Below are 27833 nucleotides of genomic sequence, written 5' to 3' on the forward strand. Positions count from 1 at the left end.
TTTTCTACGTCCAAGGGGCACAACTCTTTCGAAAATTGCTCGATCTCACCCAAAATCGAACTTGATCTATATTATTTTGTAAACTAAATTTCATTTCATTTTGTGCATACTTTGCGAAGAAAATGAACGGAAACAGTTGGTACACCGACCGACAGCAGCAGAGCAATATTCCCTCCCTTCTTTGAAGGTGGGGCATAATAAATAATGATAATAATTATATAAATAGGTATTATCACCATTGTTACCCGACACACCAATCACAGAGATTACACGGTACAATAGTATAACCATCACGTCATTGAATCTCTGACCTCAGCGTCGGGACCCTCTCCAAGCAACGACAAATTATTCGAGGCGTAACATTTATTGAATCATCACTTCAATGATACAATGAAAAACAATCACAGCTGCATCTCTCTGATTCTTCATCAACATGCTCAAAATGGGATGGGATGGGGCATCGATCTTAAAGAGAAGAACAATACCAGACAGCTTTAACAAGTAAAGTCTGGATAGCATTTAATTAATATCAATGTGATAGTATTTCAATAAATAGCAATGTGATGTTTTTATAATGAAGTCTTTTGAAGTTACTACAGAATGTGTTTTTGTCAAAACAACATTTTCAGGTTTTATCATCGAGACCATAAAAAATGCCATGCTAAACTTTTCATAGCTTTTGGTTCACAAGTAAATAGTATAAAATGTTGTAAATATTTGTAAATTTCGAAATCAGAGCCCACTGTTGTGCATGTATCGTGCGTTCCTTTATTTAAACACGAAGCCACATTGCTCATCTGAGCAACAAAATCTTCAGACTGTCTTTAAAGTATCAAATACAAAGTTTCAATTTAGAGGAGCGTTTATTTTGATTTTGAAGGCCTTTGAATTTTTATAAAAATATTCTAAGGGAAAATATTTGGGCTCCTCTTGTTGTCTCAGTGTTAAGGAATAAGATGTTTAAAGATTTTCTTCTATTAAATAACCCCCATTCTGGTCCAACCTTATCCCATGATTTGAAAAAACTTCAATATACATTACTTGATGATGCTTCCACACAAGTTTCAGCTTTCCGGTCATATAGTTTTAGAAAAGATGAGTTGTGAAAGTTTAATACCAACAACTTTTAAATAATTTTAAATAATTTCCCATTCTATGAAGACCTGACCCTTCATTTGAACAAACTTAAATCCCCTTCAGGCAATATATAATAGCTTTGTGTCAAGTTTGATTGAAATTAGCCCAGTGGTTTTGGAATAGAAGACATATATTTGAAAAGTTTACACCTACAAAAACGACACCACCAACAAACAACAGACAAATTTTGATCAGAAAAGCTCACATGAGCCTTCGGCTCTGATGAGCTTAAAAGACAGAAAACACGGCCTACTAAATCTTAAACATTACCATGAAACTTTTCTCTCAACCAATGTTAGACAAGTGTAGTTTTTAAGTAGGTACATTAATACATTATCACAAATTTGCGTATATTCTTTCGTAAATCTTACAGTGTAAGAGTTAGTCAGTTTATTCACTAAAAAGAACTTTTTTCAATAATAGAAGATAATACTTACCTGTGTGAACTTTGTGCAGGGGACAATTTATCTGGTGAAAGAGAAGAATATGATCCTTACATATATACTCGTACATTTTGTGTGGATGCTTGATACAATGTACGCTTATTCAATACTTTTCTTCAAACTCATGAAAGGTCAGATATATGCAGAAGGTTGTTGCAACTTCATTGTATTTTCAACACAGTTATTAGCTTGCTCGCCACTCTTCTTCCAATTAAACAATTGGCAAATACTAAGGAATCGAACACCAATTGACAAATACGTGTACAATACACATCATGTTTCAGATACTAGACGTAAAGTACATGTATTTAGCACATTAATCAGGTATATTTCAATAGAATAATGCAAGTAATAAAATTTTAACAAACATTTCTTGTTATTAACTAAAAATATAAGAATTATCTAAAAATCGTTTGGACCAACTCGGCTCGACATAATTTGTTTTGTGATCATTTCATTAGTACATCCTTGGCTGCATGTACCAGTATTGATAAGTTTTTGAAATCGTCGCTTATTTAAATACATATTTTTACTGGTAATTGGAAGTTGCTAATTGCATGTTACATGCATATTATCCAAATATAATCTTACCTCCTCTTGCTGATTAAAAATACGTCATTATTCTTTTGTTTATAATTTAAAGGCCAAACAAAAGAATTATGACGCATTTTAATCAGCAAAAGCAGATTAGATAACATTTGCATCTAATCTGCTCTTGCAGATTAAAATGCGTCTCAATTCTTTTGCATGGCCTTTAAACTATATTTATGAATTGATATTCACACAGTTAATGGGCTAAGGGTAATCAAGTTATATAAACTTTACTTTTCAACAAGAATAGAATTCCTGGGTCCCCCGCCGGTCAAGCAGTATACTAGTATCGACCAAGGTTGATTTAGGAACCTGACCAAGGTATTAGTGGTATAAACATTTGGTATAAATTTCATTTAAATCCGTCAAAATTTGTAGGCATGAGAGCGCTTACAAAAAAGTGTGACGGACGGACGCATGGACGGACGCCCGCCCGGCATTTCTATGTCCCCGCTCCGCGTTTCGGCGGGGGACAAAAAAAAATCTTAATTGGGAATTAAATTATACTTTCTGCAAGTTTTATTTCAGTAAAATTTGCAATCAAATTGTATTTCAAAAGAAAAAGATAATGGATATATATATAAACTAGAGAAAAATGTTAAAATGTGTGTAAGTATACTGATACATTCATGAAACAATGTTAAAGTTTTACATTATTGCAATCCAATTGGCCAATAGCAGAAAAAGAAGGCATTCTAAATAAAGATTAATATTAAAAAACAAAAATGAAAAGATTGATCATTCTGGAAAATACATTTTTATATCAAACTTTATAATTTCTTAATTCAAATGGGCATGGTCATAATTTGAAGTAAAATAAAATTTGATTTTTCTTAAGAAATTTTCAACAATCAACTAAAATTTAATTGCAAGTCTTTGAGTTAAAATTGAGTTTCAGAGCTCACAATTATCTAAAAACATGTTGGTCATTTTTTGTTTACATTTTAAGAGAGGAATCGAAATATCAGGTTTAAAACAAATTTGAATGACTTTTTTGTAAAAAAAAACCCACAAAGAACTGTTTATTTGTGACCCAAATCTAGCAAATAGTAAAATTCTTTTTGAAACAGAACTTTAATCGCTATTAACAGAAATAAGGTGCAAAACAAAGAATTACATGTATCTCAAATATTTTTTCATCTGACATTCAAAGTTTGGTATGAATTCACCTCAGTAAAGCATTGTAAACATAAAATTAGGAATCATTATATTTTTTTCAGTACATGACCATGCCCCTTAAAATGCATAACCACCAACCAAAACTGGAATACATTCAATGTAAATGCAAACCATTATAAAAGGACGAAGCAGTAACACTAATGCTCTTTTTATATTCTATGGTTTAAAATTGTAATTGCTTCTTTATGGTAAACAAATAATTACCTTTATCCTGAGAAGATGTTGTTTGGTGCTACAATTTACACATGTTAAAGCTGACAAGAACTTGTAATTATGCATTAGTTCCCCTTCATTTCTAATAACCCTATATAAGTTTTTAATTTCGATTGTTACGCTCATCTCAACACACCCTAAATACGGCCAAGGGCACTATTCATGCTTCATTGCATTCATATTTTTTTTCACCCGAGCACACTAAATTGGATGGAGAGATACATGTATGTTGAAATTCATTTTGAACAAATCCGATATGACAACTACTGCACTGGTGAAAAATATCAAATGAAATATGAAACATAACAGACTGAAATCTAGGCACATACATTTAAAAATTCTCGATCAAAATTCTTTTTGTGTCCAACTTTATGTTTTATTGATTGTAGTTAATTTTTTAATCTTTTATAAACATATGACTACAATGTGTATAGTTCAATTATCCATGCGACATGAAAGCAACAGATTGTAACTTTTTTGATCGTTATGTATACCCCAGTGGCAGTTGAGGAGCGATTGACACTGATACGGCACCCAAATGCTTTTATGAATTAATATTAGCTTTGATTAAAGTAAATGGATTATACTGGGTATTATTTTTCTAATATTTCATAAATTAATGAAATAATGAAAAATGACACATCAATGATTCCTTTAAGATTAAGGTCTATATCATAGACAGAAACTGCTAATATAAAAAAAAAACCCGTTTCTTATTAAAGTTAACATTTTGGGATAATCATTAGCAACATGATAAGTATCAATTACTTAAGAATAGAATCTGAATGTTAAAGATTATACTTTTTTGATATATTTAATACTCAATAGACTCTCAACTTACCTGATTTCGTAACATTCCAAGATTATCAGAATGCTCCATGGGAGAATGTCTTAAAAGAAAGATATCATGTGACAACAATACTACTTATATATCATCTAATAAAATATTAACACTTATCTTTAAAAAAAAATAACTCAAATTTTTCTGGTATTTGCAAACACTACTATTTGCAAACACTACTATTTGCAAACTAATGAGTGTATATTTTGATTGACAGTAAATTAAGACGGCTACTTATGTTGCAGACTGACCTGATTTGAACTCCTGCTCTTGCATGACCAGAACTGTAACACAAAGTATTAATTTTACCATTTTATAGAGGGAGGGGATGGGATTAAGAACATTAAGATTTTATATTGCAATGTTCTGCATAAGGCCTGCAATATTGATCTTTGCAAACAGTTCAACAACAACCAGTGACAGAAGGTACTGTGGAATCATCTTTGTTTGTGGGGGACCAATGTCCTTGGCTTCCGTGGGTAACCCTTGCACATTAATTTACATCCCCTCGAATGTATATACAAGTATTTGTTTATAGTATTTAATTACAAATTGAAAGTAAAACTTGCTACTGACAGAAATATGTTCCCATAAACCAGAAAAATTTAAATAATTGGAAAATAATATCTGGTAGAAATTTCATCTGAAAATATGGCCTAGTATTTACATTACCTTCTTTGTATCTCTGTTGAACTTTGACTCTGGGATGGAGAATTTCTGAGAGTTTCTGTAAGAGAGAAACAATATATTACAGTTTTCTCCATATGCTAATCTAATTTATTTCTTAGTCATATTAATGAAGCTGAAATAACTGAATACATGTATGGTGTCTTCCAACATCAATAGGCTGCAGAACTCAGAACATGGTGAAGATCTCTCTCTCTCTCTCTCTCTTTCTCTCTCTCTCTCTCTTTGTGTATGCGAGTATGTGTTTTTAAAGCTGCTTGGTCCAATTTTATATCAAATTTTGTGACTGTTTTTTAATGATGGGTTTGCTAGGTATGTGTATTATAAAAGACATTGCAGTAGTTTTCCCGGTCAACCAAGCCATATATCAATGAAAAAATAATGTTCAAAATTCATTTTGAAAACAAACGACACAAAAAGGGTACTGCGTAATTTCGTCTCATATTAAAATATGCCCCCTGGCGTCGAGACGGCTATGATAGTATTACGACTTTGAAATGATGTCATCGCTTTATATATACAGGTCATAATGTTTTGGCAAATAAAAGTTGAACCTGTGAACATTTATTCACTAATATTTCTGAAGTTTGCTTTGTTTACATTCGATGCATAACATGCGGGTTGAATAAACCTAATCATGCAGGGGACGAAACCAAACGGTTCCCTTTTCTAAACATCCCCATGATGCAGTTTGGTTTGTTTTTTCGTTTGCCCAAAAAGAAATTATTTTATTTACTTTGAATATTCTCTAACTTTGAAAGGAGACCGACTCTGGTGGTGTAAATAGGCGAAAGTCCTTAACTTTCTAAGATAATTGGTTTGTATATAAAATTACTTGATACTGTAAAAGCGAAAAAATCGGACCATGCAGCTTTAAAAAGAAATATCTTATCATAATAAGATAATCATTATACTGAATAATTCTTTAAGTTAAACAAGATATCTGTGAACCAATGCTCACTAGTAATACCCTGGCTCTGATGTGAATATACAAAATAAGCAAAGTCGGCATTTAACATGAAGTTGACTTCTGATTGGTACACAAATATAAATCCCAACAAATAGCATGCTTAACCAAAGAGTGAGTTTAAATTTCAAGCATCTTCCATGAATAGTTGCTGAGGAATCTTTTTCTAAGATTTGTTTGAAAATTAAGGTTAAAATTAATAGGAAGTCTTCATTTAACAGGAAGTTGATGTCCAATTGGTACAACAAAAAAAATCCCATCATATGGCATACCTAAACAAAGAGTGTTTTAATTTCAAGCACCTGCAATGAAAAGTTGCTGAGAAAAATGTGAGATAATTTTTGGTTTCGGAGACAGACAGATGGACAGACGGACACACAAGGGTAAAACAGTACACCCCCTCACCTTCAAAACGAAAGAATAATAAAGCATACATAATGAGTGGTCTTATTTGGGGCCGAGTATGACCAGTTTTAGCCAGGCTTTGCAAAATGTCAAAAAAGCTAAAATCTGTTTATATGCAAAAATGTTGGAGAGTGTGCTAGCTACACTACCTTATCAATAACCATATATCTTTTAGAATTTTGCACAAAAATGAATTTAGGGAGAAAAGTTAAAATAATTTTTTGCTTTATTATTCAAATCGTTTTGACAAGTTTACATATCTCTGATGAATTTCATAAAGACAAACACCTTTACAAAATGTAATTTTTTACTCCTGCATATAATCATTTAATGAAATGGGAGAAGGAAAATCACTTGGGACTGACAACATCCTAAAGTCAGAAGTCAATAGTATAAGAAAAGGAAAGACAAAGAAAATCCATTACATTCATGATTCGTGTGTATAATTTTGCAATGACAAATGTTTTTGTGCATTATTAGCGAAACAAAAATTTCGAAGTTTAATATGTGAAGTAATGGATTGAAAACAATGCATACTGTGCAATATTTTTTGGTAACTGAAATGATAATTGAAACTGTGTGCTTACAATGTGAACTTATTTGTGAAGAAACAGAGCCTGGCTTTCAGTATAGACCCTGAAACACACTACTTTATCAGCAGTACATTTCCCACACACTTCTCACACACTATACAGTGTGTATGATATGGTACTTTTCTTGCACAGTACGGTACACTTCTTGTACGATGCAACATGATTTTCACAAGGTACAGTACATCTTTCATACAGTATGATATGCTTCTTGTACAATATGTTTCTTAATGATATGATGTGTTTTCCATATGTTTTTTTAAAATATCTAGATCACATGAATTTCAAACTATTTCATTACTTAAGATTATCATAAGTTTAAATAAATATATAGTAATTGACAATGGACTTGTGTCTCCGGTACCTCAATTTAAGAGCATTCAAGAAATAGTCTCCTACATTACATCTTTTGCAAGAAGACATTTGTCATGATTTATCAGTAATAAATGGGTTTAACTTATGCAGAAATAATAAACACAATGCAAATAATTGGAGTTTTCCAAGTCCAACGGGTATAACTCTGTCAAAAAATGAGTTAATGCCTCAGCTTTTTTCTTTCAAAAAAAAGAAAAAAGAAAACAACATTTCAAGGTCAAAGAGATTATCCTGCTCATGGACATAAACTTGCAATTCATTTCTTAACTATACCTCTAGAATCCACAGATGGAGAAATCCGACTAGCTCCTCTTCCTTGTCTGACACCAACCTGCAAAACAGTTGAATAAGAAAATCAGCAAAAAACTGTTTTGTCTATAGTATAGCTTAGTTTAGTTTGGCTTGATTTATTGTTGTTTTTAGTGCAATTTATTGAGATTTAGCCAATAAAATATAAAGCTATCAAATTACTCAGCATTTTATTTCTTATCCTTCCATATTACACCCCTTCCCCAGAAATTATGCATAAATTCCTATATTTGCATCCACTGAGCAGTTGAAATCTACACAAATTTGTCTAACCAGTTTTTTAATCAATCAAATTTTTTGCAACTTAAAACACAAAACAAGAGGCCCATGGGCCATATTGCTCAGCTGAGCAAAATAGCAAACTAAGTCAGCTTTATGGAGTCATACAAAATATCCAAATATTGTAGTAGAATAGACCCTGTATAAAAAGTATTAAAATTTGTAAAATTCCTATGTAAATTAAATTGGATACCATAAAGTGGCCCAACCCTATCCCTAAAGATATGATTTTGACAAACTTGAATCAACACTATCTGAGGTTGCTTTCATTAAAGTGACAGCTTTTTAATTTTTTCTTCTCTTTATATATATGTATGTGAAAACTTGACCCCCTCCTTCATCCCATCACATTGTGGCCCCACCCTACCCACAAGGATTGTGATAGTGATAAACTTGAATGTTCTACACTATATAAGATTGCTTTTACTAAATTTACAGCTTTATTGGCTAATTGGTTTTGGAAACAAATTTTTTAAAAAGATTTTTCACTATCTTTTTCAAGCACAAAAGGATGAATAAAATGGAAGGTTCAGAAAGTTTACCTGCATGTAACTACCAAAGCAATCTTGAACTCCTGGTGAACCCCTGTATATTAATAAAATAAAACGAATATGATTAAGCAATTGTAAACAGATAGCCATGCTATGACCTTGAATTGCTAGTATTACATAATGGTCACTATGATATTTATGTGTACCTAAATACTGCGCACTGAATGGTATTAATGATAATTAACAGAATGAACTCTGTGACTCTTGTAGCAATGCGTAGTATTCCTAAATGATGTTATGAAACCAGGTGCATAATACGGGCATAATAATATCCAAATTGAGAGTTTAAAAACAAGTGTCATATTTGGCGATTCTGTGTCTGTAACGATAGCTCTAGTACTCTATATTGAGTCATGTATTGTGTATTCTATATATTAACCTTCGTAACCTTTTATGTCGTGTATGAATGAACGTATTATGAGTAAGTGATGCCTCATACTAGGTTGGGGACTCCGAGACCCAGGACTCGGAGACTCACATCCTGCACCCAGACTCTTTGATTGGCAGTTTTGACGGTTTTGTTACTTTATTTAGAAATAAAATATTAATCTTAATTTTGAACACTAAATGTTCACTCATGATCATCGTATATGGGCCGAACTAGTCAAAACTGTCCATCATAAGTAAAACCTTATATATACCCATATGAAATGAGATTGTGCAGACTCCTGATTTGGGCTGCTATTAGCTGATGTAATTGTAACTATACGATCACGCTTAATAAAACCGCTTGAGAAAGAAATACTGGACTTGTCATCACTAAGTTTGAGCTGACCCTCAATTGGATCCGTAAGACGGAAGGCTTACACAATACTCAATGTAAATAATGTACCTATTAATGAATTAGGTTTTTTTTCGAGGCACATTCATTGCAGTTTGTCTTCTGACTTGGGGATTGGTATATGATTCATTATACTAATTAACGTTTCCTTAACACAATATATCATTTCTGTTTGGTGAATTAAGTAAAAAACTTTTCTCATTGATTTCCACAAATAATGTACATGTTCCTTAACTAATTGATAGCTTATAGATGTGCAGTTTACAGAACACAGTTTCAACTTCAATACACATAATGTTCTAAAATGTAATCAAGTACATATATTCAGATTATAACTTAATAAAAACCTCTCTAATTTCAAATCATCCACAGTAAGATTGTTAGAATTAAGTTAGACCTTGGTGATATCCGTTTTAGTTCTTGACTTGATGGAGGTGTTTTTCCAAGGAAACTTTTGGATCCAAATGGAGGAGTATTTCCTATAATAATAATAATGAAAAAAAAAACCAGAAGAAATAAAATGACAAAATTTAAACATCAAAAACTGGTAGGTACATGTATAGTGAAAGAATTATACTCTAAGGAATTTTAAAGGAGGCTAGATGTCTGGCAAATTACTCATCAGTTTAACTTCAAACTTTTCAATATTTTTAGCCATAACTATACAGTAAACAAAAAATTAAAATATTTAAGGTTCAAAATTTGTCTTTTTTCTACATCTTTATACATAGCATTTTCTCTCCAGGCCATTATTATAGTTTTATCAGCCCCTTATATAGACATGTCAACTGGAAGCTTAAGAACCATGCACAAAGCTTTACTGCAACTCACACAATGTTGCCTACATCACAGTAATTTAAGACTACTGTCAAAATGATATCAATTACGCAGCATTGTTAAGGCGTCCCGATGCTAAAATACGGCTGGAAAACGATATTATTTGATTCATGGCAAAAATAATTTTACCGGGAGTATTTCTTTAAATCTATGTTACATTTATTGACATCGATGTTAAACATTATATTTGATGCATTTTTGTGACGTCATATGTACTTCGTAATCACGTGACAGGCGAATCCTAATATTGCAAATGATCTAGTTAAAACGCATCGGCGCAGGTGATTAATGACATTAAATCATACATATTTTTAAGAAAAATCCTTTGTTAAGTCATAAACTTTGAAGTTCTTGCTTGGGAAAGAAATAGATATTTCGTTTATAGAAGATATTGTTGAAACATTCCACAAAATCATCAAAATAATGCACATTTTTACTAATCAAAAGCGATTTACAAATAATTGGGGTAAATCCGTAGGTTTCCGCATTACGATTCACATTGGTACTTATATTCTCTACCAATTTTACGTAAAATATTCTAAAATTGTGTTGATCTTTCACCTGCGCCAAGCTGGTTTTACATGCATTAAAATTTCTTCATTCAGTTGTTTACACGTAGCAGGGAGAGTCTCCAAACCACTAGTTTATAAATAGTCTTTTACTTAAAACGAAGCTTTAAAACTGCCGATTATTTGATACTGGTTTTTAATATGAATGATTTCTGTACGTCTAGAAATTAACTGCAGCATCTATATAAAGGAAACATGCGGTATTATACTGGTTTGATATAATTCACTTTTAACGTTAAGATACATTCCCTGAGAACTATCGACAGGAATGCAGATCGTGACGTCAAAGTTAATTATGACGTCATATCGTATGAAGTACAGACAAGTGACTTTCTACATATCGCATCGGGAAGCCTTAACATGCCCGCGTAATCAGCCTAATCTTACATTTGGACTTTGAACAACACCTAATGTCATTTTAAAGGTACAATTGTAAACTGACAATTTATTTTGTAATACAATGTAGTGGAAAATTAAATCATAAGATATGAACTCAATAGTCAATATATAGCTACTTAATTTATATTCCTATAATCTAAGCTGGAACAGTTACCGTAATGTCGCGTGTATAAAACACACTTTTTTTTCAGCCAAAATTTGATCAAAAGTTGAACTATGTTGAAATATGCCTAAAATTTTACCCCATTTTTTAAAGCCATAATTCTTGATACCACAGGAGTAGTGACTGCCGATATAGCGTGTTATGCAAGTTGTATGAATGTATACTAAATTTACTGTATCAGAAATACTCTTATTCTTAGTTTTATTTCCATGTATTGAAATATTTATTTTCTCTAAACACTATTTCTTGCATCAAACAAGTTTAAATATTGCAGTGTATTCGCCATTACGTAAGCAGCCACCTGTTGACTCGGTGCTTGGTCAATGTTTGTTCAATAATTTCCGGTGCCAGAAGCATGCACCTTTCTTGTGTCGGACTTCACAGGGTGTTTTTAAGTGCATGAAGATCGGCATTATTCTGATTTTATTAAACTTGATTACTTCGTGTCCAGTTATGCAGTTAAACATTATTGCTTTACATAGACTCTGCTAAAAATACAACAATCATTTGCACAACTTGATAATGATGATGTACAACATACATACGTTTCTTCATAATGTTTATTTAACAACAATCAAAGAGTTTGACTAAAATTAAAATTGTAAGAACTTTGACTCTAATAACACTTCCGATCAGGAAATTACAGTAATTGCGCTTGGGTTATAAAATTATCATTAAACACCGATAGTTATTTGGAAAAATGGCGGCCATCGATTTTCATCGTCTGTGCTATGTTCCGATCGCAAAATTAAAGAAATTGCGCATAGATTTTAAAATTATCATGAAACATTAATAATTTTGGGGGAAATGGCTACTGTTGATTTCACCATTTATTGGATGTGTATTATACATAGGACCTGTCATTTTTTTCGTCATTTTTTGGTCAACTTTGGGGGTACGTATTATATACGAGTGCATATTATAGATGATACTTTACGGTAATGCTTTTTATATATACCACTTCATGGTTTATAAAGCATAAACTGTCCCCACCCAGTTTATACTTGTATAACTGGGTATCTGTTAAATTCATTCCTGAAAGAATGTGAAGTTTGCAGCCAGGTCATTATCAAATATATAAGATCAATAAAAGCTAATTTGACCTAAAAAATAATCATTTAATACCTACGGTTTTGCCGGTCAAGATATGGAGGAGTAGTTCTCATTCCATACTTGGGATTCACCTATACAATTGAAATATAATAATGATAAACATGAAGTGGTTATTAAAATTAAATTGAAATGTTTGTAAATCAAATTTATGTTAAACAAAGGCACTTACATAATTTGGGCCTATGATTGTTGTGCTACTTCTGGAGGCAGTTTGAGGAGAATTTCTGTAACAATATTAATTTCATATACATGCATTGTCAATTTATCAAAATGTTTATAGTGAACAAATCTACCTTCATTACTGTAAAGTGTTTTAGTTCTGGGTAGGCATGCGCCATCATCTCTACCAACTAGAGATGTGTAAGACAAAGGATATTATTATACTTTCATGTTAAATACTGAAATCTGATTGGTTTAGACGCAGTTGGTAATCTGTTCTATTACCCTCAGCGTTAGCAAAACACTAGGCAACGGGTAACACAACGAATTGTTACATGCGCGTAAATTATGCGCGTACGGTTCGCCATAGAATTCAGTTCATTAAGTCTATATAAAAGCAGTAAAATTTTAGATGCAGAGGGGAAACTGAAGTTGTCCATTATATAATGGACAACTTCAATGCTAGTATTCAGATTCTGAATTAAAAGTACTTATACTTAATAGTAATGTATTTTGTATGTGAGCAATCTTATTGAGACATGTACAGACTTAACTCAAATAACTAATAAGAAGAGTTGTTTTGTAAGTGTTGTTAAAAATTCAACTACAAATTAATAATCAAAGTACTGAAGTACTGACGGGAGTTGATTTTATTGATTATCATTTATTTTAAAATCAATTTATCTTGCATGGCAATTAGTTTCTAGTTTGTATTTGAATAAGGCACTTTTTTATAATATGAATTTTTAGACTTTTCCGACAAGAATTTTGAAAAACTCCATGTGAATCATGTTGTGTAATATTTAAAGATAGATTTTAACTACTAGTATGTATTAGTTATCGAAACAGTTTTAAAAATTGTATGGATCCAAGCACTATTGATATCGAACTCTAGTCTCGTTTAACTAGATGCTCGGCTGTCTCCGTTAATATCCGACTGTCCGACAAGCAAGAGAGCCCCCTCTCTGCTTGTCGCAGATTTCCGGAGACAGCCGAGCATCTGGTTGAACGAGACTATATTAACTCTGGCGTAGGAATACATGAGACTACAAAAATATCTAAATTGTTCGTAGTATATAAAATTTGACTATTTTCAAAGTGTTTATAGATAAGTTTCCTTGAAAAACAATGCTTTAGCATACTTTACATTGAATTTTTTTTTCTATTATTTTCAAGAACTTGGTCTTGTCAGCGGTATTGATTTGTGCTTAGGTCCAAACACTGTTTCACTTTCGGTTTGCCAGAGTAACTGCATAGAAGAGTTCATTAAAATCAACTCCCAAAAATGAATTTGAATACCATATAAAAACTTTATGCATGGAGCAGAACAAATAGTTTCACTGAAATAAAATAAAATGAAATTAAACCTTACTTGTTTGAGCTGATTTCTATGAGACTATGTTGCTGTATATTCTTTAAATAATACAGTATCATTAATCAAGCATACAAGCACAAGAATTAAGTATCATACTGTTTACTGTAAACCAACTTATATTCGCAACATTTCACAATTTACCTGAGATGAACTGGTTTGCGGCAACTAATTTTTGAGACTAAGCCTAATATATCTACACTTATTTTTTTTTTTATTACAACTATTTGGCAAATACTGGTCTGCGGCGAGAAATATTCGCAACAATGAGGCTCTCGTGAACCTCACAAAAATTTCTCGCACCTTACTAAAAGTTGGTTTACAGTATGTTTTTCATTTACAAAGTTTTTGTTAACTATACTGTCAACTTCTTATATCTGGCTATGTATTCTATTTAGTAATTTTGGTGGAGAGCGGCTTCTGCTAAATTATGAATATCAATAAATGCCTTACATATTTGTTCAAGGAAATATGCACCATAGCTATAGCCAAGCCATTGCCTACACAATAAGCCTGGCTAAAAATTAAGGATATGGAAATTGCTAAAAGGTTCACCGATCACCCTGTCTGAATGATAGTAACCATTTACAAAATCAGTTCACAAGGGCCCAAATTTCGAGGAAAAAATGGAATAAGAATTTCTTAGTAATATGCAAATCTACACAATGTGTCCTAAATACCTCCAAAGTTTAACATAATTCCATGAAATGGCTTAAGAGGAGTTGCGCTGATGAAACAAGATATCTGTGAGCCAATGCTCACTAGTGATACCCCCGCTCTGATGTGAATATGCAAAATAAGCAAAGTCGACATTGAACAGAAAGCTGGCATCCGATTGGTACAGAAATATATCCCACAATATGGCATGCCTAAACAAATAGTGTGTTAAAATTTCAAGCATCTGCAATAAATAGCTGCTGAGAAATCTTTGAGGAAAATTTGTTTGAAAATTTTGGCTTAAATAAACAAAGTACTCATTTAACAGGAAGTTGACATCCGTTTGGTACAAAAATACATCCAGCAATATGGCATGCCTTAACAAACACTGTGTAAAAATTTCAAGCATCTGCGCTAAATAGTTGCTGAGAAATCTTTGACGAAAATTTGTTTGAAAATTTTGGCTAAAAATAAACAAAGTCATTATTTAACAGGAAGTTGACGTCCAATTGATACAAAAATATATCCCACAATATGGCATGCAAAAACAAATAGTGTGTTAAAATTTCAAGCATCTGCGATAAATAGTTGCTGAGAAATCTTTGACGAAAATTTGTTTGAAAATTTTGGCTAAAAATAAACAAAGTACTCATTTAACAGGAAGTTGACATCCGATTGGTACAAAAATACATCCCACCATATAGCATGCCTATACAAATACTGTGTAAAAATTTCAAGCATCTGTGATAAACAGTTGCTGAGAATACTTTGACAAAAATTTGTTTGAAAATTTTGGCTAAAAATAAACAAAGTCGTCATTTAACAGGAAGTTGACGCCCGATTGGTACAAAAATATATCCCACGATATGGCATGCCTATACAAATATTGTGTAAAAATTTCAAGCATCTGCGATAAATAGTTGCTGAGAAATCTTTGACGAAAATTTGTTTGAAAATTTTGGTTAAAAAATAAGCAAAGTCGTCATTTAACAGGAAGTTGACGTCCGATTGGTACAAAAATATATCCCACGATATGGCATGCCTTAACAAACACAAATTTCAAGCATCTGCGATAAATAGTTGCTGAGATAAATGCGACAGAAATTTTTGTTACGGACGGACAGACAGACAGACAGAAGGACAGACAAACAGACAGACACACAAGGGTAAAACAGTATACCCCCTCTCCTTCGGAGCGGGGTTATAAAAAAAAACATGACTGACGGGTTAAAAACGTAAGTGACGTTCCCTTGCAATTTGTTGTGTGGGGTATAGTGAGAGCATTTAATTAACATTTATTTTGTATATACATATAGTCCTTTTCTACTTGCCTACTCCTGCCATTGTTGACAAAAGCAATGTTGAGCAAAATCATTGTTAGATATTCAAAATGCTACATAAAGGAGGACACAATCTGGTAAGATTTTATTGTGAGATAAAACAATTCAGGTTGCTTTTAAAATTCATAATTACTTATTTGCCAACAAACCTGTTACTGTTAACCCTTCATTGCTCAAATTAGAAACCATATAGTTTTTTTATAGCTTAAAATCTTTTAAAAATGCTATGTGATGATATATAATGTATAATTACCTGTTCTTTTATAGCTCTTTTCAAATAAGCAATTTCCTCTTTGGAGTTTGTTAGTTCTCTTGAAAAAGAGGTAATACATATATCACTTAAATATTCAATTCAGCCAGAATAATGAAGACATGCACAGAAATAATTTTACATATCTATTTACTGATATATATCCCCTTCCTTTCACTTAATAAAGTGTCTGGTATAATTTTACATTGTGTTAAAAAAATATATGTCATTTACTTTTCTTTTCAAAAATTCATTCCAATTATAGTCTGTCCCAAGATATGTATGCAGCACATTTGGACAGTTTAAAAAAAAATACACATACTTGTGAAAGAAGTGCCATTGAAATCAATGAAAGGGAAAATATCCAAGATATCGTCATTTACATATTAACATTTTTCACTTGGAAAAATTCACAGGAATGAAAACATATTTATAATGGGAAATGTCAACATCTTTTCTCATTCCAGAAGAAACTTACAATATCTCCCATAATTTTTCAACATTGTCATTTTATGCAAAATCCATGTAGACCTTTTTATTTAGCAGTGTATTGAATTCTCACACTCTAGAGGCAGCTAGTGTTTCAAAGAAAGAAATCTTTGGGTTTTTTTTTATAGTGTAGCTGCACTGGGTATCTGGTTGACAGACCTAAATCTCCCGTAGAGCCTAAGTTCTGCAACTACGTTTGAACCCTAAGGTATTTACGCATATCGAATAATAAAGCAAAATGTGCTGCATAAATATGTTATAGAGGAGGAGGAGTGATCTTCACCAGGCTTGAACTTCAGGACCGTTCAGCTTAAAAACCAATGCTCTACTGACTGAGCTATAGAAGGGTTAACCCACTAGCTAGTGCTTGTATGAGCGTGGCAGTACTAAGTCTATTATATCTATTGTGTATTTTAAAAATACACACTATTACAAATATTTTGGGACAGGATAACTTACTTCTCAAGTTCTTGATTGTATTTGTATAACTTTTGGGCCTTTTCCATACACTCCTTCAGCTTATTTAACTAAAAAAAAATTCAAGGAGTAGCCATATCAACTTGTAAGTTATGATTAGCCTTATCAACATGTAAGTTATGATTGGCCTTATCAGCTTGTAAGTTACATGTATGATTAGCTTTATCAACTTGTAAGAAATGATTAGCCTTATCTAATGGTAAATTATGATTAGGCTTATCAACTTGTAAGTCATGATTTTAAAAAAAAAAATGTTTTCAATAAAAATTGTTTATCACCTGAGCAGCAAGATATGACAGGTATCTTCTTCTGTGACTGTTCTGAAACTCCAATACCTATACAAATACCAACCTTGTTTCATGTAATAAAAAAAACTATATTATTGTATAGTTCAGCATAAACCCAACCTTCATTTCCATGCACATCTTTGCATGATGTCAGCATTGTTTTACAACAAAAGACAAGTGTGATACATGTAACACTTTACATATACATGTATAATAGAATTTTTTTTACAGATTGTCAATGTGGGCATGTAGATTCAAAATGAATCAATTATTTATTATACAACAATATTTGCATGAAAATAAATCTGTGTACTACATTAAATTTTATTACATAAAACATGAGAAAAGCAGTCAACGTGACAGCAAACCAGGTTTTCTTTTGTGTATAAAACAGCTAGTAAACATTATCAATTTGTAAACCCTGAATTAATCAACACTACCTATACAGAGAATTGGGGTACACTGTATACAATATTTTGCCAAAGAATAACTAATTTCAATAGCTTATATTTTTCATAAATTATCAAAAATCAAAATCCAAGTAATATGCACATCTCCGATATGTTCAATTTATCTGCAAACCACAACTTCCTATCTAAAGAACTGTAGGAGGAGTTATCTGCACAATAGGGGTACCTTTTTTGCAGCCGCCCACCTGACCATCCGCCCACCATTTTTACTATTTCAATAACTGGAATTTTCCTTTGGAAAACTGGTTTAAAAAAAGTTTTATTGCCTCCTTTGCTCAGTTGCCCAATTGATGTAAAAACTATATACCAATTCGGAACATCATCTTTTCTTTTTGGAAATACAGTTGTTAGGTGAATTATTAATTTATTTTATAGCATTAAAAATGGTAATTTTTTAATACTTCAACCACAGTGTTGAGAGAGGGCAAGCAAACAGTATTTAAAAGATGGCCTCATGTATATGAAAGTTAATACTGGTATTAACTTTAATATGCATGCCGGCAAGCAAATGTAGTAGTAGTGCATGTACTACAGGTTACTCTTGATGGCTCAGACTTCGATCCCTCATAGTTCCTGGCTCAATGTGAGTCTCCCATCCTAATATTTTCACCTATAAAACTGGGCAAATTTACTCTTGATCTCCTGAAACCCTTGTTCTCTCAAAGTCAAAATGTATAATCTAATGTCATAATCTACTGTAATTTACCCTCGACACCTCGTAGTGGCGATGTGTATGCAAACTTTACGTAATCAACACCTATACCTGGGCATTTCATTGGCTCCATGCGTTAGGAGCGTGACTGAGGTGTCACTTACTTTTAATTGTACTGCTGGAGGATATAACTGATTGATGATTAATGCTATTGTTACATGCTCTTTAAATAAATAATATCTAAAATCCTAAAATAATATTGAGGTGCACTGAAAATGAGAAATAATTATGGGATGAAGCTGACGTCACACAAACTTTGAGTCAGCTTTAAAAACATGAAACTGCAGATATTATGCAGTAGTTATATAATATTTATTTTTAAAAAATGTGTCAATCGATGATCAATGTTTGATACATCAAATTCAATACATTGTCATTGCTACAATATTAATGATATCATGTTGTTTTTCATGATGAAGTGAATGTGTAATATGATGTTTGTATTTCATAGAATAATAATATCATGAATATATATTTTATTCAGTTTAAAAAAGATATATGAATATTCATCTGGAAAAAATTGTGAAGCACTGTGTTAAATAAATGACTTAATCATTATATCCAGTCAATTTAACCCGAAAAATTCTGAACTCTTGATAGCTTGAAGATTATCACTGCAGGTATTACAGATTTTGAGGTTTCAAGAGTTACCAGTATATTATGTAATGAAATTCTTTTACCTGTATTATCTGTTGGGTGTTTTTCTTCACTAATTCAACAATGTTGGTGAAAAAGATTTGAACATCTGGCCCCATCTGATCAAATGCAAAAAAGTACAGAATATTGTCAGTATATCAATGATTTCATTACACAATGGCTAGTGTAAATACATGCACACTAACCTCAGACTGCACAGGAATAGACAATCAGTCAAAAACACTTTACATTGAACTGCAACACAATGCAGCAGTTTGCTATCAGAATAGAATTACATGACTTTTTCAACTGTTAAGAAGTACTGTAAAAACAGCTGCAATGCACGCATACTGGTATATGCTGTGTAATTAAATTTCCATGTGAAAAGAATTTCGGAGAATGTTTGAACAACATAAATATTCATAAAATGGTCCTTATGAATCCTATGCCAAACTGAGAAATAGCCTCTCTTGATTTTTGTGCGAATTTCATAAAACAAAACCATTGTGTTGACTGCGCTCTCTGGCGTTATTGATTATAAGAGCCCCCTTAAGGTGCCTCACTACACTTTGAAATAGTTTCTCAAATCAGCAGAAAATCACTGGGTAATATAATGGAAAGCATGATGGATAGGATGCATATACAGTGTATGTCAAATAGGCAAAATAAATTGCAATTTTAGATGAAAGATATGATCTTTTTTCAAAAAGTTAATAGTTCAGTCAATTAGGAACAAAAGCCCCAAGCAGATTTGAACTCATGAAGTACGTGCTTTCACAAGCTCAATCCTTTAACCACTGAGCAATGAAAATATACTGTTTCAACTGTTACAAATCGATTGAAATTAACAATTTAGCAAAAAATTTGAATTGCAATCTTGTGACAGAATGTCTTAAAAAGTATAAGTTTAGGTGTAGTGAGGTACGTTATTTTTTCCTTTGCAATCCAGGGCTCACATAACCGATGTATTTCACATTTGAATATCTAAATAAAATTTTAAGCACCTACTGATTTATTTCATCTTAGAAAAAACATTCTAAAAAATACTAATACTGTATATTCCTAATTAAACTTCAGGAATTAATATATATGTAAAATTGCGAGAAGCAACCCTCCAGGATTTTAAAATTTCGCTTTCATTTTTCAGACAATTTTGAATCAAATGAAATTGTAACAATAAATTGGTGCACACACTTTTATACTCTCGTGGTTTGATAGAAAACAGCGGGACTTACATAATATAAGAAATTAATAGCATTTTCAGGGTGTGAAATAAAATGACAGAATCACGGAATTTAGAAGTACACATATAAAATAAGGAATCCTCAGTGAAAAGTTCTTCAAACAGTTTTATGAAATATTCTGAATACATTTCTTAGATTTGATACACAAATCAATAGCTTATTTTTTGAGCTTGAAGACTTTATATTTCACTAACATGCTAAACAAGCTCAATGTGTGGATTTTGGAAGGAATCTAGGTGCATTAAGGACAGTGAATATTTTTTTTATTCAAATAATGTTTTGCATACACAGGGTGTTCACCTTTTTCGGATTTTCAACCTTTTTAAAACTTCATTTGAAATTATAGAAATGGGTAAATATTTTGTGAAATGCAAAATTTAATGGTATTACATGTTCAAGTATAACTTATCAGCATAGCAGCACATTGTATTATAAAGAGCTAGTTTGCACTTACAAGTTTCTTGTGTGTTTCAGCAGATGATGTTTAATAAGGATTCTGGGGAGAAATATCGTTGTGATGGATGATTAAACTTAGAATTCAATTTTATTTTACATCCACATATTTATTTAGGAAGACATAAATATTAATTAATTTTTAGATCTATCAGCCGGTACATGCATCATTTACCTTTGACCACTTTATATACGAATTATCAAACACTCCTTTTGGAAGTGATGAGTAATTCCTATATCATACATTGTACATGTGTATCTTACAATACCTGTGATATACAAGTTAACCTAAAATTTTACTATTAACAAATCAGAATAATAACTTTAGTTCCGTATATAATCTTAAAATCCAATGTACTGGTACTTATCTGTTCATCATGATATACTTTTCGTTGTCCATATTTTTCTATTTTTGCTGTACTTGTTAATTGTTTGCATTTGTTCACATAAACTTCTTTTTTTTGGACATAATGTAATGTCTAGCATATCGTACGCACTTTTTTCAGCCAAAATTAGACCAAAAGTGGGGGGTGCATATATGTATATATAGGAACAAAATTTTATCCCACTTATTCAGGCTGTGATTCTGGATACCACGGGAGTAAGACTGCTGATATTGCATGTTATGGACGTTGTATAGGTATTACTTGTTAAGTTACCTCGTATTCCATAAACAAGAGGCCCAGGGGCCACATCGCTCACCTGAGCAACAATTGCCTCAATTCTGAGCAAATTAGCATTACATGATCAAAATATCTTGACAACTAAGTACAGTAGATCTTGCTAAAAAAATTGAAAATCTGCCAATTTTTATCCACCTCTTTCTTTTGGTAAATACCAAGCCCCTTTTGTTGTTGTACCTGTAAGAAGATTTTTCTCTATTCCTATATACCCCCCCCCCCCATTTTGTGGCCCCACTTTTCTCTAGGGTATCATGGTTTCATCAAACTTATATCTGCATAACCTGTGCTTTCACACTATGTACTGAGTTTTGGACCGAAAAACTTTCCAAGAATATTTTTAAAGATTTTCTCTATATATTCCTATGTAAAAATTCAAACCGCCATCACGGCCCCGCCCTACCACTAGGGACTGTGATTTTGAATTTACACTACCCGAGGATGCCTCTACACAAGTTAAAGCTTTTCTGGCTAAATGGTCTTTAAAAAGAAGATTTTTAAAGATTTTCTCTATATATTCCTATGTAAAAATTCATTCCCCACTGTGGCCTCACCATACCACTGGACTATTATTTTAACAAACTTGAATCTATATACGATTTGGAAATGCTTCCACTCAGATTTCGGCTTTCCTGGCCAAATAGTTTTGAGAAGAAGATTTTTTAGAGATTTTCTCTATGTATAAAAATGTATCCCCCATTGTGGCCCCGCCCTACCCCCAGGGACCATAATTTGAACAAACTTGAATCTACATTATCTGAGGATGGTTACCCACCAATTTGAGCTTTCTTGGTCAAATAGTTTTTGAGAAGAAGATTTTTTAAGATTTTCTCTATATATTCCTATGTAAAACTTGATCCCCCAATTGTGGCCCACCCTACCCCTGGAGACCATGATTTGAACAAACTTGAATCTACACTATCTGAGGATGCTTCCACTCAAATTTGAGCATTCCTGGCCTAATAGTTTTTTGAGAAGAAGATAATCTCTATATATATTCCTATGTAAAATTTGATCCCCCAATTGTGGCCACACCCTACCCCCAGGGACCATGATTTGAACAAACTTGAATCTACACTACCCGATGATGCTTCCATTCAAATTTGAGCTTTCCTAGCCTAATAGTTTTTGAGAAGAAGATTTTTAATATATATTCCTATGTAAAACATGATCCCCCACATTGTGGCCCCACCCTACCCCCAGGGACTATGATTTGAACAAACTTGAATCTACACTACCTGAGGATGCTTCCCTTTTAATTTGATCTTTTCTGGCGAAATTGTTTTTGAGAAGAAGATTTTTATAGATTTCTCTATATATTCCTATGTAAAACTTGATCCCCCCATTTTGGCCCCACCCTACCCCCACGGACCATGATTCGAACGAGCTTGAATTTACACTACCTGAAGATGATTCCATTATAATTGGAGCTTTTCTGGCCTAATAGTTTTTGAGAAGAAGATTTTTAAAGATTTTCTCTACATATTCAATGTAAAAATTGATCCCCCTATTGTGGCCCCACCCTACCCCCGGGGACCATGATTTGAACGAACTTGAATCTACACTATCTGAGGATGCTTCCACTCAAATTTGAGCTTTCCTAGCCCAATAGTTTTTGAGAAGAAGATTTTCAAAAATTGTCTCTATATATTCCTATGTAAAACATGATCCCCCAATTGTGGCCCCACCCTACCCCCGGGGACCATGATTTGAACAAATATGAATCTACACTACCTGTGGAATCACCATTTTAATTTGAGCTTTTCTGGCCCAATAGTTTTTGAGAAGAAGATTTTTAAAGATTATCTCTTTATAATCCTATGTAAAACTTGATCCCCCAATTGTGGCCCCTCCCTACCCCCGGGGACCATGATTTGAACAAACTTGAATCTACACTACCTGAGGATGCCTCCACACAAGTTTTAGCTTTTCAGGCCAAATAGTTTTTGAGAAGAAGATTTTTGAAAAATACCAACAAATTTTCAATAATTCTCAATTATCTCCCCTTTAAAGAGGGCGTGGCCCTTCATTTGAACAAACTTGAATCCCCTTCACCTAGTAATGCTTTGTGCCAAATTTGGTTGAAATCTGCCCGGTGGTTCTTGAAAAGAAGATGAAAATGTGAAAAGTTAACAACGACAACAACGACGACAACGACAGACAACGGACAAATTGTGATCAGAAAAGCTCACATGAGCCTTTGGCTCAGGTGAGCTAAAAATGCTTGTCTCGTATCAGACTTCACAGTTGAATTGAGTGCAAGAAGGTTGATCTATTATGAGGATTTCATTGAAAATGTATTCTTTATGTATCCCTTTATGCAATAATTGTTTTACGTAATTGCTGTTAAAATAGATTGATCCTTTGTATAACATGATGATGACAATATTTGATATAGTAATGTATATCGGGATGCAAGAAATAATGACAGACCAGACTGGGATTAGAACTTAGGCCCCCTGAATCTCTAGTCAGGTGCTCTACCAACTGAGCTATTCTGGCGGCGGTATTTGAACCTGTCTGACCGTCACATTCCTCCCCCCTTAAATGATCTTTGCCCTCGAAGATCATCCTAGGCACTTCCCCTGGCAGGAGTTAACCTATCAGTTCCAGGGGTTGGTCACAGCACTAAATGTAATGTAGGATGGGACCAGGGAGAAATAATGATGGACCAGACCGGGATTCAAACTCCGGCCCCCTGAATCTCTAGTCTGGTGCTCTACCAACTGAGCTATCTGGCACTGGTATTCGAACTGGTTGACCGTCACAAATGTTTATTTAATAAAAATCTCAATTGAAAATTTCTGTATTTTTTGGGTGTGTATTATATATGTTTCAGGAACAGCAGTTTTTTTTCAGCATACCATATATCCATTCTTTTTTGCGTGTCACAAAATTTGCGAAAAATGGGGGAAATCTATAACATTTTAAATTTACGTCTGTCCTTTTTGGGGGATATAATTTCTGCGTATTTAATTATTTGTGATTTAAAAGAGGTCCCCCAAAAAGTGAAAATTAGATCATCACGAAAATTACCAGATATATGGTATGATATCCAACTCTTGGGGGTGGGAGGGGGGTGGATTGGAGAGAGTGGTGGTGGTTATTACAAAATTGAAATTTTACATGTTGTTAATTATAGTAAATGAAACTCACCTTTGCAGAAAGTGGAATGACATTAACATTGGTGGAGCCACACATCTGACATTTTGTCTTTGTTGCTACAAATTAGACCAAAAACGTCAAATCTGACAAATAATGATTTTTTCAAGGTGTAAGTGGTTGCAAGAATATCTGAAATTTGAATCTGTCAGAATGGGATATGGGAAAGTATGGCAGTTCACATGAATCTTGACAAGGAATCAACAAGAGTACTAGGTATATGATAAAGAGAGAGAAATTATGATTAAATGATTCTGAAAATAAGGCATAAATACGCTGAATAATTTATACCATAAAGCCCCATTGTTAAACCAGAACTGGCCCCTTAATCAAGGGTCATCAAGAGTCATGATTTGATACTTTTTGCAGTGGTTGGTAGACGTTAGGGACCCATTCCTAGTGTATAACTAAATACATTTGAGATTGCCTGATACATGCCAAGGATAAGGGGGAATTGCTTTGGGACAGTTTTCCTGGCTTTTTAAAATCTGCATGGGATCAGACTGGACTGGGTCCTTGGAAATTAGAATTATGAAAAAACTCTACCTAGGTACTGGTAGTACATGTAATTAAACTGTTAAGAATATAAAAAGAAAAGCTATATCTATACTACCTGTACTAATTAAATTATGGACACAATTTTTTGTGTTTTAATACCAATAATTTGGAGAAAATAAAATGTCATTTTTTTTTACATATCAAAAACATTGCATTTACCAAACTTATAATCATTCTAATCATGCATATTCATATTGCTTCCTAATTAAAAATGCCACTTGGTGCTTGTTTTTTGTGCATTCATGCAGCCACTAATTCATTTTGGTCACATTGATGCCTATTTGTTTCCATTTCTGTTGATTTTACTTTTTTTTCTTTTCTAATTTTTAGCGATTTACAATTTCCAGGATCTTTGCCTGAGAAAACACTATAAATCAATTTTGTAATTGTAATTTTGTCCAATATATTTCATCGATGACCAAATTTAAAAAGCTGAAAATTGTAGGTGTAATCAAATCCAATAAGCCTGAACTGAAGGACTTAATGATAGGTCTGATCACCTGGATCAAATCTAAAAAAGCCCAATTAAATGGCATTACAATAGATTTGACCATATTGATCCCCTCATAATATACCGGCACTCAAGTCAAGGAATGATTCCTTAAATATACATGTATAGTATACTATTGGTTGATTTTAATTATATTCATGGATATCATATATCAAAGAAAACAGTTGGTTTTACATTATAAATATATAGTCATTTAGACACATTGATGATATCATTTTTTATTGTTGAATGTAAATCACCAATGACTGATTTTGTTAATTCAAAAATGTATTCTTGTCCCTTCTGCTGCTGTGTGAATGACTGTATTCTGTAACGTTATACATTCCTATACTTTGTCCAATTTAAGTTTGTCCCTCCAACATGTTTTGCTTAATATTTCATTAACTATGAATACCAGTACCTTGGTGCCCTAGATACATTCCGCCACTAATGGCGCACAATCATTTCTAGTCTGTGCATTGTTCGTCATTTTATCAACACATAAAATCATTTACAAAAAATCATGTAGCAATGCACTGGAAAGAAATGGTACTCTGCAAGAACTAGCTGGCAGCACACCAGTAGAGAATTTAAAAGAATTAAATAAAAAACGAAAAACGTCAGATTTTCACATTACAAATTCCCATAAGAAATGTACATGTGAGTTTCATTTTCCGTACCTGTGAATTTCTACGGATATAAAGAATTAAGTGAGAGAATGTATGAAAGACGAAATCTTAGAAATAGAACCATATCTTAATTGATTTTAATTGACTTTCCCTGACAGGTATGTGACTCTCCCTGCAAAGGTATGTGTATTTCTCAAGAAATAAATGAAAAAGTGAAAACGGTAATTTTACCTGGGATTAACTAAAAAGAATGATCTTACTGTGACCATGTGCCGGCTACGCTCAGGTCACAGTAAGAATTTGTCCCGTATACTTGCAATATAGCAGCCACAAAGAGGATCAGCTTCGCGTTGATTTTTCAGTTTATTATAATATGCAGAGGAAAAACACATTTTTATACATTACAAACCTTTTTTAACATGCATATGTATTTTAGTCAACAAAGTATCTATTAAATGAGACGTACCAAGGCATTTTGTTTAAATACGTGTTTGAATTTGCCTGCCATTTTGTCGGAAATCGCACTTGGAATGTCTTGGATTTTATCGTTAACATGGCGACCATAAACAGCCAATTTTCAAACGTGATGTGAAAGGTGGCAGCGATTTCGTTGCAAAAACAGTTAGTGTGGTAATATGGGGTTATAAAAGAGCAACCATGTACATAATATGTAGGTATTTGATACCAATCATATTAAAATTTTGGTGAAATACAGTGCAATATAATTTTTTTATTTGCTACAAAGCGAGTATATGGGACAAATTCTGTCGTTAAACAGGGTCCATAAGACATCTATCATTTTAACAATAGAACATTCTATGTACGGATTGACTAGAATATAGCATATTCAGTGAAATTGCATAAAGCCTACCATTCTCAACACAGGCATCACAATAGATATGGCCACACGTCGTGAGTCTAAACTGAACAGGAGCCGTCCCTGGTCGTAAGAAACAATTATTGCAATGAATCCAGTCGCCCATCTGAAAAACAGAATTGCAGAAAAATAAGAAAATTTCTACAGGCCGACACAACTGTAACTTACGGTGCACAAAAGACGTACTGTTGCCCATTTATTTTAGAACTAAGTTCATATCTCATTTTAGAATTAATCATTACGAAAATCACCTTCCTAAATATTTGATGAAAAATTAACCTAAAGTTAAAAAGTTCCCGCGCCAGCGTCTGCTGTTAAACAAAATCAAATTGTACCAAGTTGATTCGACTCGTAGTTAATGTTATAGGGCGTAACGTTTGTTTTCTTTTCAATTTTTTTTCATTAAACAATTATTTCTTGTATCAGATGTTTTATCTTTCATTAATTTATATTTTATATTTT

The 27833-nt window shown here is 32.7% G+C and overlaps 1 protein-coding gene across 2 annotated transcripts; it reads right to left on the reverse strand.

Annotated features, from left to right (window-relative positions):
* Positions 1-366: 366 nt before the first annotated feature.
* Positions 367-27655, reverse strand: LOC128190086 (zip homologous protein 2-like). 2 transcript variants are annotated; one of them, XM_052861994.1, is made up of 18 exons: positions 27623-27655; positions 27366-27477; positions 24812-24876; positions 19323-19397; positions 17452-17508; positions 17156-17223; positions 16211-16268; positions 13961-14001; positions 12599-12653; positions 12446-12500; positions 9746-9827; positions 8559-8601; positions 7702-7759; positions 5077-5131; positions 4656-4688; positions 4405-4453; positions 1575-1605; positions 367-465 (listed from the first exon to the last, which is right to left on the reverse strand). In XM_052861994.1, exons 2-18 carry the CDS (start codon positions 27475-27477, stop codon positions 380-382), a joined length of 1023 nt encoding a protein of 340 aa, XP_052717954.1. In that variant the 5' UTR covers positions 27623-27655; the 3' UTR covers positions 367-379. The 2 variants fall into 2 exon arrangements, with proteins under 2 accessions (XP_052717954.1, XP_052717956.1); XM_052861996.1 differs by lacking the exons at positions 27366-27477; positions 27623-27655 and adding an exon at positions 25109-25504.
* Positions 27656-27833: the final 178 nt, after the last annotated feature.

Source organism: Crassostrea angulata, chromosome 6 (genome assembly GCF_025612915.1).
Source record: "Crassostrea angulata isolate pt1a10 chromosome 6, ASM2561291v2, whole genome shotgun sequence".
NCBI lineage: Eukaryota > Metazoa > Mollusca > Bivalvia > Ostreida > Ostreidae > Magallana > Magallana angulata.

Excerpts from the sequence above, each read along its gene's own strand:
- LOC128190086 (XM_052861994.1), bottom strand. The coding sequence starts at position 27,477 with ATGGGCGACTGGATTCATTGCAATAATTGTTTCTTACGACCAGGGACG. Across the intron at positions 19,398-24,811 it reads TCATTCCACTTTCTGCAAAG|ATGGGGCCAGATGTTCAAAT; the intron begins GTGAGTTTCATT and ends GCATTTGATCAG. Across the intron at positions 9,828-12,445 it reads ATATCTTGACCGGCAAAACC|GAAATACTCCTCCATTTGGA; the intron begins GTAGGTATTAAA and ends TTATTATTATAG.